Here is a 14,257-nt window from a genome sequence, read left to right on the forward strand (position 1 = left end):
ACTGAAGCCTGGCTTGGAGAATTTTGAGCATTACTTTGCTAGCGTGTGAGAGGGGTGTAACTGTGCAGTAGTTTGAGCATTCTTTGGCATTGCTTTTCTTTGGGATTGGAATGAAAACTGACCTTTTCCAGTCCTGTGGCCACTGCTGAGTTTTCCAAATTTTCTGGCATATTGAGTGCAGCACTTTCACAGCATCATCTTTTAGGATTTGAAATAGCTCAACTGGAATTCCATCACCTCCACTAGCTTAGTTTGTAGTGATGCTTCCTAAGGCCCACTCGACCTCGCATGATATCTGGCTCTAGGTGAGTGATCACACCATCATGATTATCTGGGTCGTGAAGATTTTTTTGGATAGTTCTTCTGTGTATTCTTGCCACCTCTTCTTAATATCTTCTGTTTCTGTTAGGTCCATACTCTTTCTGTCCTTTATTGTGCCCATCTTTGCATGAAATGTTCCCTTGGTATCTCTAATTTTCTTGAAGAGATCTCTAGTCTTTCCCTTTCTATTGTTTTCCTCTATCTGTGCATTGATCACTGAAGAAGGCTTTCTTATCTCTCCTTGCTATTCTTTGGAACTCTGCATTCAAATGGGTATATCTTTTCTTTTCTCCTTTGCCTTTCACTTCTCTTCTTTTCACAGCCATTTGTAAGGCCTCCTCAGACAACCATTTTGCCTTTTTGCATTTCTTTTTCTTGGGGATGGTCTTGATCTCTGCCTCCTGTACAATGCCACGAACCTCCATCCACAGTTCTTCAGGCACTCTATAAGATCTAATCCCTTGAATCTATTTCTCATTTCCACTGTATAATCATAAGGGATTTGATTTAGGTCATACCCGAATGGTGTACTGGTTTTCCCTACTTTATAGTTCATCCAAAAGCAAGACAGTCTCTGAGATTTCAAACAGGTTGGGAAGGGCCATGTGGGTCTCGGGTACCATGCCTGTGAGAGAGGAACCCACACCACGTGATTCCCAAGGGCCCCAAGTCCATGAGGGACACTGACAGTGGCAGCAGGATGACACCACCAAGGTCACTGGAGGAAAAGGTCAAACAGTCTTGACCCTGTGGTAGTGAGAGAAACACAGGGGAGACTGGAGGGGCTGCTCAGAGTACACCTACAAAGGCAGGTGATGTGAAAGAAAGCTATCTTGGAAATCACAAGTTTTAAAAATTATTCAAAAAATGCACGCTTATAGCAAAAAATCAAAATGGTACAGAAAAATATGAAGTAAAAAGGTACAGTCCCTCCCCATACTCCTCCTTCTCACAGGCTAACAATTTTTTATGTATCTTCCTAAAAACCTATGCATAGGTATGAATAGATATATTAAAATTAGCAGGGTCATATTACAGGCTTTGTACAACCTGATTTTATTATTTGGCAATCCAGAAAAATAAATATCCCCCCCAAATTGAGAAATCTGTTCACTACCGCTTTCAGCAAGTAAACAGAAAAAAATAATGAAAATATTTTCTCTTCTCCCATATAAATTGTTCATTACCAAAAAGGGGCAGGTGTTTCTTTTACAGGGGGTTTTAAAATAAAAGCACTGTTAAAATAATCTAAGAACTAACTGAAGGCCAAATGGCACAGCAACGGTTGCTTTGTGACCTCACAAAAACGTCCTCGGTGATATTGAACTGATGCATCCTGCTCACAACGCTCGGAGAAGGCAATGGCACCCCACTCCAGTACTCTTGCCTGGAAAATCCCATGGATGGAGGAGCCTGGTAGGCTACAGTCCATGGGGTCGCTAAGAGTTGGACACGACTGAGCGACTTCACTTTCACTTTTCCCTTTCATGCACTGGAGAAGGAAATGGCAATCCACTCCAGTATTCTTGCCTGGAGAATCCCAGGGACGGCGGAGCCTGATGGGCTGCCGTCTATGGGGTCGCACAGAGTCGGACACGACTGAAGCGACTTAGCAGCAGCAGCTCACAACGCTAGTGCTTAAAAAGACTCAGCCTTGCCCATCTTTTCTTTTTTTTTGTCCAAGCCCCTTGGCTTATGGAATCTTAGTTCCTGGACCACAGATTGAACCGGGGCCCGGGTAGTGAAAGTGTGGAGTCTTAGCCACTGGACTGCCAGGAAGTGCCCGTGCACATCTATTTATGGCACTTTCACTTCCCCACTTCCCTTAGACTGATGGGGTGCTCCCTCCATGGGGCCCAGAGCAGAACAAGATTTATTTTCAACAATTCCAGCTGTGTGACTTTGGCAAATGACTTTCTCTGCCACACTGTGTGACAGAATGAAGAGACAAATATTCCAAAGATGTTAAGTCCTCTGTTTCTAGTCTATTTGACAGAAGTTTTGCAAACAGTTGGTACGTAATCAGAGCTAACTGCAGAGTCAAGCTGGCTGGCCACTCTAGAGCTGTGAATACCTTGGCTGGGCATCTCATTCTAACTCCTATGGGGCCCTTTACTATTTATTTTTTCAAAAAAACCATTTGTTTACTTATTTTATTTTTGGCTGGGTCTTTGTGTTGCAGAGAGCAGGGCTTACTCTGCAGCTGTGGTGCATGGGTGCTTCTCGCTTCTCATTGCGGTGGCTTCTCTTGTTGCAGAGCACTTGGGCTCTAGAGCACAGTCTTAGCAGTTGTGGCACACAGCCTTAGTGGCTCCATGGCACGTGGAGCCACTTCTGGCTCCAGGGATCCAACCTGTGTTTCCTGCATTGGCAGGGAAATTCTTTACCACTGAGCCACCAGGGACACCCCCCACCCTTCAATGTGTACACCCTTCTCTACACAGAGAACATCATGGTGGAGAGCGGAAAATGGCTAAGCCAGCTGCAAGTCACTTTTCCTTCTCATGGGTAACCCTTAGATACACGTGCCTGGAACACAGCATCTGAAAGTGCATTAAATTGGAAAGTACAGTTGGAAAGATATTTTCAATGTTTTTCATGAAACATGAAAGTAGAGGATCCAATTCAGTGAAGTGTATCACATGAAGCTCATGAGTCTGTACACCTGCACGGTCCACCCTGATCACTGATCAGCTAGGTCTATCCTGTGCTAGCTGGATGACTTATCCTGCAGATGAGGGGATGCAGAGACCAGTAGAAGCAGATGGCGCAGTGGGAGGAAGACAGAGACCCAGGCTTTCTGACACCACCTGAACCTCCTAGAAAACTCAGGTGAGTCATTTCACTAAGCTTCAGCTTCCTCCTATAAATGCTTCTAAACTACACAGTGTGTGCAGGCTAGGTCACTTCAGTCATGTTCGACCCTTTGCCACCCCATGGACTGTAGCCCACCAGGCTCCTCTGTCCATGGGACTTTCCTGGCAAGAATACTGGAATAGGTTGCCATTCCCTTCTCCAGGAGATCTTCCCGATCCAAGGATAGAACCCAGGTCTCTTACATCTCCTGCATTGGCAGGTGGGTTCTTTACCACTAGTGCCACCTGGGGCATTAAAATCACACAAGGTGCTGTCTGTCCTATGATTCTGGTTAGACAACTTTTCACTCTGGAATAATTTTAGAAAATTTAGAACTTTAGAGAAGCTACGAAGACAGTACAGAAAGTTCTCATCTACCCTTCACCCAGCCTCCTCCAAATGTGAACGTCTTACATAACCAGGAACGAACACCTGTCAGGTCCAGGATGCCAACATTAGTACAAGGCTATTAACTCAACCCAGACTTCTGGGATTTCATGAGTCTTTCCACTGACATCACAGTTATGTCCTAGGATCCAATTCAGGGTCCAGGATTGCACATGGGCTCTAGAGCAATGAGACTAATGTCTCGTTAGTCTCCTCCGATCTGTGGGAGTTTCTGTCTTCATTTTCATGATCTTGACCATATTGTAGCTCTTAATACAGGCTTTCTCTTTTTTAAAAGATAACTATTTATTTATTTGGCTGTGCTGGATCTTTGTTGTGACATGCGAGATCTTCAGTCTTCACTGAGGCTTGTGGGATCTAGTTCCCTGATCAGGGATTGAACCGGGCCCCTGAATGGGGAGCTCAAAGTCTCAGCCACTGGACCACGAGGGAATTCCCCAGGCTAACCTTCTTAGACACTGTAAGGATGATGTCAAAGAGGTAGAGAAAAGTGAGATATGGATGAATGTTAAGGACTGCAGACAGAAACCAAAGCATGGATGATCCAGGCCGAAGGCTGCTCCTCTGAATATAATGTCAGCTGGTCTGTAAGTGCCCTCCGGGTTGTATGGTTTTCACTCTACTTCCACAGCTCAGAGCTGGATTTCTGCCATTCGAGAGAAGAGGCCAATTTCATTTTCAACATGGGTATCTGCACAAACACTGCAACTTTAGGGACTCAGGTGGCTGGTGTTATGAGCTGTGAATGGCGGCATCTTATTCCTTTGGAATGCTGCCAGAGGATGATCCAGTTTCTTAAAGGTTAAAGACAAAAAGAGAGAGAGAGATAGAAAAGACCAAAACCTACCTAATGCCTGAAAACAGAGCCAATCAATATTTGATGCAACCTATAAAAGCTCAATTTCACCCCCAGCCTCCACCGGCAGAATGGGGATGATGCCACTGCTGGGACAGGAGTGACCAGCATGTCGGTGGCTACTCTGACATCTTTGGATTAAAGGTGCCCCATACAGTAGGGGCTTTAGCGGTACCCTCCACCCTCCTGACCACCTGTGTGTTTAGACTAACAGATGTGTGGCAAACGGATACCGGTTGGCAAGTAAAAACTTCAATAGTCTAAAAACACCAACAACACCCTGAGGGGAACACAGCTTCCTCTGTGGGGTGGAGGCTGTGACTGAGAAGAGAGAACCCTTGCACTGAACAAGCCACCAGCTGCAAAATTCCTCGAGGGAGTGGTGACGCCAGCTCTATGAACTGCTCTTGAGTTCAGTGAGACTTTTTCTTCATAGTATGAATAGTGGGGTCAATCTTCCTATTACATTAGGCACCAATACATCTCTTGTAAATATGTATCAGAGGAGGTAACTTCCTATCTTTTCCTTCTATTGTCAGGGAAGGCTTAGTATTTATTTTTATTTTTGGCCACGCCACATGGCATGAGGGACCTTAGTTCCCTGACCAGGGATTGAACCTGGGACCCATGCATTGGAAGTGCAGAATCCTAACCACTGGACCACCAGGGAAGTCCCAGGGAAGGCTTAGTATCAATATCAGTGCAAAAAAAGCCAATTCTGATGGATGAGAACTTGATTCCCTTAAAGTAGTCTACTGAAAAATGTGAACATAAAAGCTTATCTAGTTACCACCTACAACTGCTTACATACTTCTATATTTTTATTATTATTTTTAAAATTATTTATTTGGCTGAACCAGGTCTTAGTTACAGCATTTGAACTCTTAATTGCAGCATGTGGGATCAAGTTCCCTGACCAGGTATTGAACCTGCGCCCCCTGCATTGGGAGTGTGAAGTCTTAACCGCTGGACCACCAGGAAAGTCTCAGCCTACACGCTCTTACAATCACTGCAGTGTGTGTGGTGCTTCTTTGTTTCTAATAGGGAGATGGTTTGGTCTTATAATAGGAAACCACGATGTTTTTCTGGGAAGAAGTCACCCTGCTGTTCCACTGAGTGCAGATGATGAAAAGCCTAGCCTCTGAGGAAGGGATGTGTACGCGAGGCTTGAGGCTTTTCAGTGGCCCCAGTTGCTGCCGTGAAAAACTGTAACCAACCCACATCTTCAAAACACAAGGGAACTTTAAACTGGGGCATGAAGTGTGAGGAGAAATTCAGTAAATACAACAGGATTCTATTTTCCTTCTTTGATGAAAAAAATTCTAAGCTATTAGATCTAACACTCTGCTACCATGAACTAATGTGACACGAAGCACTGCTACTTCCACCGAGCCAAAAGCCAGAAACCAAATGCTCACTGGGAGCTCACTGGGACTGCAGATGGGTCAAGGGCCAGACACGATAGGGAGTGGTGGGGACTGGGGCAAACTGGATGGTACAATCCAGTCCAAACAGCAGGGGCTCCTCCTACCTGGATCGACTATTGCCTCAGAGGGGAATTTAGATACAGTGTTGTCAGATCTTCTGATTTTTCCAGAGAAGATAAGATACTTTTATGTAAAGCTTCCCAAATTTTAAAGTCAGCAACTACAATTCATTGTGTGGACAACCAAAACATAGCTGTATGTAGAAAATGGCCTGTAGGCTATCAATGTTAAGCAGTGGAGAAACCCCATTTCATTTCTCTTCTCATCTGTATGCAAAGGTCTTTAGAAGGTCTTCACATCAGAATTAGAAGAGACAGGCATACAGGTTTGAGATCAAAAGAACTTCAAGGGAGAGTTTACATGTCAATGAAGAAGTAACTCAACGACAGTTAACGTTAACATCTACCAGAATTTCTTGGGCATCAGAACCAAGTTTCTATAATGAAATTAAGTAATAACACCTATTCTTATAGCCAATACAGAGTTTTACAGTTTTCAGATTAATTTCTCTACTTGATCTGCGTATCATTATTTTTCAAATAACTTGGAAGCATGAAGCAATCACATGGCCTGCCCACGGTTCTAAGACTGCTCAGGGGCAGAGTGAAAGAAAACGGAACCTTCTTTTTTTGGCTGCTCTGGGTCTTTATTGTGGTGCACGGGCTTTCTCTAATTGCGGTGAGTGGGGGCTACTCTTCATTTGCAGTGCATGGGCTTCTCATTGGAGCACGGGCTTTAGGTGTGTGGGCTTGGTAGTTGTGGCCCATGGGCTTAGTTGCCCAGCAGCATGTGGGATCTTCCTGGAGTAGGGATTGAACTCGTGTTCCCTGTACCACCAGAGAAGCCCAAACGGAAACTTCTGGACTTCAGTGATTGTTCTCATAAGGCACGGTGGCCCAGGTTATCTACTACATAGACATTGCTATCTATTTCGTTTTACTCTATAACATTCTAACAGTACAGCTCATTAGAGATGGAAGGGTCATTACAGAGAATTTAATCCAGTAGCTCTCAACTTTTCTCTGCTTCTGTTTTGTTCACATGTACAACTCTTAATATCACCAAACAATTCCTAAGTGCAGTTATGACCTCGGTTGGAGAGAGGCACTCAGAACCCTGGAGGGTGGAAGGAAGTGTGTGTGTGGAAGGATGTGTACATGTAGACAGAACTGTACCCTTGCAGACACCCTCTGACCATCACCCAGACCAGCCTGTTCCCTCCCCAAGGTTAAAACTTACTGGTCTAGTTCATCCATCCATTCCCCTGACGGGTTAGGAAACACAGGACAAGTTCAATGACCGATGGTCTCCAGTTCACAGAGCTATAACGTGGCAAAGCCAAGTGTAAAATTCAGTCCCTTAAACCAAAATACAAGGTGAGAAGGGGACTCTGACATCGTCAGACATTCTCACAGGTCCCACAGCACGTTGCGGGGTTTTGGGGGGTATTATTCTGTAGCTGTTGAGGGCCTTTCCTGGGACACCAGGCGCAGAGCTTCTCTTACCTCCCAGCCTTCCATCTCCAGTCCTCTCTTGCCATAGATGTCGTAGATGGCCCTGGTCTGGGGGTCACTGAGCACTGCAAATGAAAAACCAAATGTGTTTACAAAGCACTGACTCCTCCGCTTAGTCCTGACCACACCAGCAGCAGGCAAGCCCACCTCTCTTTGTCCTTCTCCTTCCAACCACAATCTTCCCAGAGACTCTGCCAATCCTGATGTGTCTTTCCTTCTACTTGCCTTCCAGATCCAACCAAGAACGTGTTTAAAGGCGGCTCCATGTGGGAAATGTCAGATTTTTCATGTCCGAGCTACTCTTCTTTGTAAGGGGTGCTGACTCTGTATCACTAAGGACAGTTGTTTTTAAGAGACTGTCCTGTTTCTGTCACAATCTATAGAGTACCTTGGCTTGAAAGAGCAAATTCCAGTTTCTAACAAAGCCTAATGTAAACCTAAGGACAGGCTCTGACTGGAAAAATCTGTCTTCTTATTTACCCTACAGAATTTCACTAACTCCTACAATCATCTATGTAAGGTGTTTCTTTTTTTTTTTTTGCACCTCTCTTCTTTATTTATAAATCATTTAAAAAGGCACAAACACCTGTCACTATGGTGTCGGCCATGTCACCTGAAGTGCATCAGAAAAAGATTGTTCAATAAGAACGAGAGGGACTTTACTGGCAGTCCAGTGGTTAGGACTCCACACTTCTACTGCAGGGGGCCCAAGTTTGATACCTAGTTGGGGAACCAAGATCCCACATGCTGCATGGTGTGGTGAAAAAATTAAATAAATAAACATTTTAAAACATTACCTTAAAAAAATTAAAAGGGAGGTAGCTAACTGACTCTGAACATCTGTACAGCTATTTCTACTGGGCCAACTTCCATTCAAGACCTTTGAATCTCCTCACTCTCCCCTATCCTGGCCCCTGAGAACTCGCATATATTTTTAGGTCTAATTAAAAAATGATGTAAATGATACTGTGCTGTGCTATGCTGAGTCACTCAGTCGTGTCCAAGTCTTTGTGACCCTATGGACTGCAGCCTGCCAGGCTCCTCTGTCCTTAGGGATTCTCCAGACAAGAATACTGAAATAGGTTGTCATGCTCTCCTCCAGGGAATCTTTCCAACCCAGGGATTGAAGCCAGGTCTCCTGCATTGCAGGTGGATTTTTTTTACCGTCTGAGCCACCAGGGAAGCCCAAAAATACTAGAGTGGGTAGCCTATCCCTTCTCCAGGGGAACTTCCCAACCCAGGAATCAAACTGGGGTCTCCTACATTGCAGGCAGATTCTTTACCAGCTGAGCTACCAGGGAAGCCCTGTAAATGACTCTTGGTTGGTTTAGTGAAGTCATGTCCGACTCATGTGATCCCATGGACTGTAGCCCACCAGGCTTGGGCTGCCCTTTCCTTCTCCAGGGGATTTTTCTGACCCAGGAATCAAACCCGGGTCTCCTGCATTGCAGGCAGATGATTTACCAACTGAGCTATGAGGGAAGCCCATGTAAATGACTCTATCCATATTCAAATCTAACAGGTAAGAAAGAAATGCTGACCATTGTAAAACCTGGGGGCCAAACTTCTTGAGCTGATCTCTAGGATTTAAGAAGGAATTATTTATTCACCACCTCAGTGTCCCTTCAGGCCAAATACTACAGCAGTCAGGGCCAGGCCTGCTGCTACAGCATGTTCACAAGCACTGGTAGGCTTTTCTGCTAACTCTTCCCCAAATCTCCAAAACAACACAGTCCAGCTATGCTGCTGCTGCTGCCGCTAAGTTGCTGTAGTCGTGTCCGACTCTGTGCGACCCCATAGACGGCAGCCCACCAGGCTCTGCCATCCCTGGGATTTTCCAGGCAAGAACACTGGAGTGGGTTGCCATTTCCTTCTCCAATGCATGAAAGTGAAAAGTGAAAGTGAAGTCTCTCAGTCGTGTCCGACTCCTAGCGACCCCATGGAATGCAGCCTACCAGTCTCCTCCGTCCATGGGATTCTCCAGGCAAGAGTACTGGAGTGGGTTGCCATTGCCTTCTCCAAGTCCAGCTATGAGGGTAATTCAAACAACCAAATACAAAAAAAGGAACAAGCTGTATTCAGACCAGACAAATAGCGCAAACAGTTACATCTGGTGAAGACACAGGCTGATTATACACACCTGTGTGCCACAGTCTCAGTTTTACTGGTCATTAAAATCTACCTTTTTGGTAAAACTATAGTGAAATACAGCAAAGTGCTTTTATGTCCACAATAAGAAATCTTTATTTCATAAAGAAAATCTAATTTTTGGTCTGTTTAATTAAGGAGCAAATCACCAAGTGGCTCTGGAATGAATAACTTACTTTACTTGGCATATATCCTAAGAGTGAGATAACATTTTTTAACTTTAACTTTAAAAATTGTGGTTATAATATACACAACGTAAAATCAATCATTTAAACCATGTGTGAGTGCACAATTCACTGGTGTTAAATATATTCACGATGTTGTACAACCATCACCACAATCTACTAGAACTGTCTCATCCTCTCAAACAGAAACTGTACCTATGAGTGATTTTACTATTTCATAAGCAAATATATTACAAAATTTTCTTTCTGAAATATATCAGGTAAGTATAAAAATCTGAATTACTTGATTCTATTTCCTATTATGCTTTTTAACATCATTTTCTTCCTTTTGTTAGAACCTTTCCTGAATGCTACAGAACCAAGAAAATCACTTTCAGATGGAAAAAATGTTCTTTGTATCTTCTCAAAAGAAAAGAGAGAACAAAGTAAGCTTGTCTGTAGCGATCAGCCTTTCACCTTTAAGAGTTCCCTTTAGAAGAAAACGAGTAAACGATTTAAAACTGGAGTATCCCCCTGCAATTCAGATCCGGGGCTATTACTTCACCTGCGGTCTCATTTTCTATTTACTGGACACATATTGATTTCCAAAGCAAAATACTACTCTTTCAAAGGACCCTGTCAGTACAAAGCACTAAACTAACCGCCTCTTTTATGCACCTCGGAGGACTCTCTTTTTCTATCCTCTACAAATCAAGCCTCTTAAAAATCGAGTGTCTGCTACAAGACACTGTTGCTTCTACAGTGGTGCTTCTACAGAGCCAAGCCCCACACTGACCTTCATAAGCCTGGTGAACGAGGTTAAACAGTCGTTCGGCCTGTGATTTGAGCTCTGGGTCTCTGTGCTTGTCCGGGTGGTAAAGCATACACAGCCGCCGGTAGGCTGCTTTCAGCTCTTCACAAGAGGCCTGCAGGAAGAAAAATCCAATTAGAAGACAATCGATGGGACTTAAATATTATTGTGATCAGAATCAGCCTTGAAATGGGAAGCTATCAGCCACGTTCCAACATGTCTGCTGTCTACATGCAGGATATAATGAACTTATGCTTTATTACTTCAATAAGGCCTCTTTTTTCCAGTTAATAAACCGATCAATTATGTACATCGAAAGCAAGTGTGTTTTGCTGGGAAATGCTGCCATTAGAGAAAATGAAAGCATGTGTCCCCACCCTGGTTCTCTGCACTTTGAGCGGAAATGAGAATCGTCACAGAGACCTGCTTGTTCTTTAACCCAAGTCATTCAAAGTCGATTGTGCCAAGGTGCTCTCAACAGAGACTGTTCAGAAGGGAAGAGCTACAAACCATTAGAAAGAAATGCCATGCATTTACTCGGTCTTCAGACAAAGGAAACTCAGTGAATATTCATCCTTAAAAAATCAAAGACATAAAACTGTCAAATCAACACATTTCTATTCAACCGCTAATTCTAAATGGAGGCACACAAAGCAGGCAAAAATGCTTCACTATCTGTAGTAAAAACAAGCCTCCCCACCTGCAGCACCCAAAGGCTCAACACATACAACTCTCCAACTCCTTTTTATTTATTGACTGCCCCAGGTCTTAGTTGTAGCACTGGGAACTTTGATCTTCGTGGTGGCATGTGAGATCTAGTTCCCTGACCAGGAATTGAACCTGGGCCCCCTGCCTTGTGACCTGGGTTCAATTCCTGGGTCAGGAAGATCCCCTGGAGAAGGGAATGGCTACCCACTTCAGTATTGTTGCCTGGAGAATTCCATGGACAGAGGATCCTGGTGGGCTATAGTCCATGGGATCACAAAGAGTCAGACATGACTGAGCGACTAACACTTTCCCTTTCCCCTGGACTGGGAGCACAGAGTCTTACCCACTGGACCACCAGGGAAGTCCCTCTCCAATCTTATAAGTAATCAGTGTGAGGGGAGACTGTGCCATAAGAAGAGCACAGATGACACAGAGTACAATCGGGCTCTGGGTGTGTTTGAACAATGCAGAAGGGAGGGTGGAGGAGGGATGACAGAAATCCACTTTCTACTCTGCCTGACTCACAGCCGCCAAGAACTTCTCAGAGTCTTCATTGGAGGCTCTACAAACACCACACCATCTCTCGCACCACCTCTCTGGCTGGGCCCTCAGGTGTGCTCTGGGAAAGTACAATGTCTGATTTTATATTAACCTCAGGGACCTTTTTAGTCTATCAGAGGTGATACCAAATGTGCAGCTTTGTCAAATGATTTGTTTTTAATTGGAATATAACTGCACTACAATGTTGTATCAGTTTCTGCTGTACAGCAACGTGAATCAGCTATGTTGTTGTTGAGTTCTAAGTCTTGTTGGGCTCTTTTCGACCCTACGGACTGCAGCATGCCAGGCTTCCCTATCCTTCTCTATCTCCCGAAGTTTGCTCATATTCACAACCACTGAGTCGGTGATGCTATCTAACTATCTCATCCTCTGCTCCCCCCTTCTCTTCCTGCCCTTAATCTTTCCCAGCACCAGGGTCTTTGCCAGTGAGACGGCTCTTCGCATCAGGTGGCCAAAATACTGGAGCTTCAGCTTCAGCACCCGTCCTTCCAATGAATATTCAGGGTTGATTTCCTTTAGGATTGACTGGTCTGATCTCCTTGCAGTCCAAGGGACTCTCCAGAATTTTCTCCAGCACCACAATTAGAAAGCATCAATTCTTTAGCACTCAGGCAACTCCCATATCCATACATATATACATATGTCCCCTCCCTCTTGAGCCTCCCTCCCACCTACACCCCATCCCACCCCTCTCAGCCATCACCGAGCTAAGCTCCCAGTGCTACACAGCAGGTTCCTGCTAGCTATCTATTTTACACACGGTAGTGTATATATATGTCAGTGCTTCTCTCCCAATTTGTACCACCCTCTCCTCCCCTCCTCCCTTTCCACAAGTCTGTTCTCTATGTCTGTGTCTCTATTCCTGCAAATAGGTTCATCAGCACCATTTCTCCCAGATTCCATACATACGCAGTAACATATGACATTTTTTTTTCTCTTTTTGACTTAGTTCACTCTGTATGAGTCTCTAAGTCCACCCACATCTCTACAAATGCCTTAATTTTGTTCCTTTTCATGGCTGAGTAATATTCCCTTGTATATATCTATCACATCTTCTTTATCCATTCATCTGTCGATGGACATCTAGGTCGTCCAGGTGATTTGTCAAGCAAAGAACATTTTATTTTGGGAGGCAACCCCAACATTTTGACAACAGAAGCAAATTCTGTGTCACTGACAACATGCCAGAGGGGCCTGAAAAGCCAGCTCTCCAGGTAGAGGATGGGACCAGGTCCACAGTGAGGATGCTGAGGAAGGATGGGAGCTCTGGGCCCTGGAACACAGGAAAGTGGTCACAGGGGTGTGACGAATCAAGATTACAAGGGAAGACGTCAAACTGCATTTTTCTGTAATTTCCACTGTTTTTCAATATCTTCCAATTCCCACTGTTTTTCAATATCTTCCGATTCCAGGAGGAATGAGTGCTTCTACTGTTGGGTCGATAAGTCATGTCTGACTCATGCAACCTCATGGACTGTAACTCGCCAGGCTCCTTTGCCCATGGGATTCTCTAGGCAAGAATACTGGAGTGAGTAGCCATTCCCTTCTCCAGGTGATCTTCCCAACCCAGAGATTGAACCTGCATCTCCTACATTAGCAGGTAGATTTTTACCACTGAGCCACCAGGGAAGCCCTTAAGAACAGTGGCTTCAGGCAAATGAGCTTTTTGACCCTTGGCTTTCTCACCTGTTAGAGCAGATGACAACCATGCTCAGGGATGGTGTGGGAATAAAATGAGACAGTGACCACACAGTGCTTCTTATGGTACATGGCAACAACCTATTCTCTATAGCTCTTCTAAAATCTTTTCTTCACTCTGTAGACAACAGTACCTCTCTCACACTTATTTTGAGTAAACAGTATGCGTACAAGCTCTTAACAGTGCCTTGCACGTGAGAGGAATTTAATCACTATAGCTGTCATTACTGCCACAATTCAGCTTTGATACTCTTTTGGCAGCAGGAATATGGAAACTGGGATAATTACAGCCCTTGTGTGAGGATGACAGGAGCATTCATTCATGAAGTGGCCCCCATGTTTGTGAAAATTTACTGAGCTGCATGCCCATGATGCGGACTCTTCTATGCATATGTTCTATTTCAATAAGAACACAAGACTCCAGGGACCTCCCTGGTGGTCCGGTGGATAAGACTCTGGACTTCCAATTGCAGGGGGCTTGGGTTTGATCCCTGGACAAGGAACGAAGATCCTGCATGCCCTGCCTGCAGTGCGGCCCAAAACAAAACAAGATTCCACGGAAGAGAGGGGCCTCAATGCTCCTATCTCTGCAGTTCTCCTTTCTTTTTCCCACCGTAGGCCTCTTTCTATACTTATGTCAATTAATTATACAACACATTCCTTGCCACACTTACCAAGATGCCACCTGCACCAAGCTCCAACGTTTTAAGCAAATAAAGAACAGC

The 14,257-nt window shown here is 44.5% G+C and overlaps 1 protein-coding gene, 1 long non-coding RNA gene and 1 other non-coding gene across 7 annotated transcripts in view; 1 reads left to right on the forward strand and 2 right to left on the reverse strand.

The window, feature by feature from the left end:
- DNAJC11 (DnaJ heat shock protein family (Hsp40) member C11) overlaps positions 1-14,257 on the reverse strand; it is a 64,811-nt gene that overhangs the window by 31,431 nt on the left and 19,123 nt on the right. For all 5 annotated transcript variants that reach the window (XR_014053657.1, XR_014053658.1, XM_081490410.1 and 2 more), the window contains exons 2-3: positions 10,551-10,680; positions 7,434-7,507 (exon numbers count right to left, since the gene is read on the reverse strand). Coding sequence is in view for 3 of the 5 variants with exons in the window: in XM_081490410.1 (XP_081346536.1) it covers positions 7,434-7,507; positions 10,551-10,680 (204 nt within the window). In the remaining 2 variants the exon portion in view is untranslated. The remainder of the gene's footprint in view (positions 1-7,433; positions 7,508-10,550; positions 10,681-14,257) is intronic.
- Positions 1,815-11,173, forward strand: LOC145506263 (uncharacterized). The gene is made up of 2 exons (XR_014053659.1): positions 1,815-3,153; positions 10,111-11,173. It is a non-coding gene; the product is annotated as an uncharacterized LOC145506263 (long non-coding RNA).
- Positions 5,039-5,111, reverse strand: TRNAG-UCC (transfer RNA glycine (anticodon UCC)). Its single transcript has one exon. It is a non-coding gene; the product is annotated as a tRNA-Gly (tRNA).

The sequence above is a fragment of the Giraffa tippelskirchi genome, chromosome 5, assembly GCF_054371585.1.
Source record: "Giraffa tippelskirchi isolate mGirTip1 chromosome 5, T2T-mGirTip1v1.2.pri, whole genome shotgun sequence".
Classification (NCBI taxonomy): domain Eukaryota; kingdom Metazoa; phylum Chordata; class Mammalia; order Artiodactyla; family Giraffidae; genus Giraffa; species Giraffa tippelskirchi.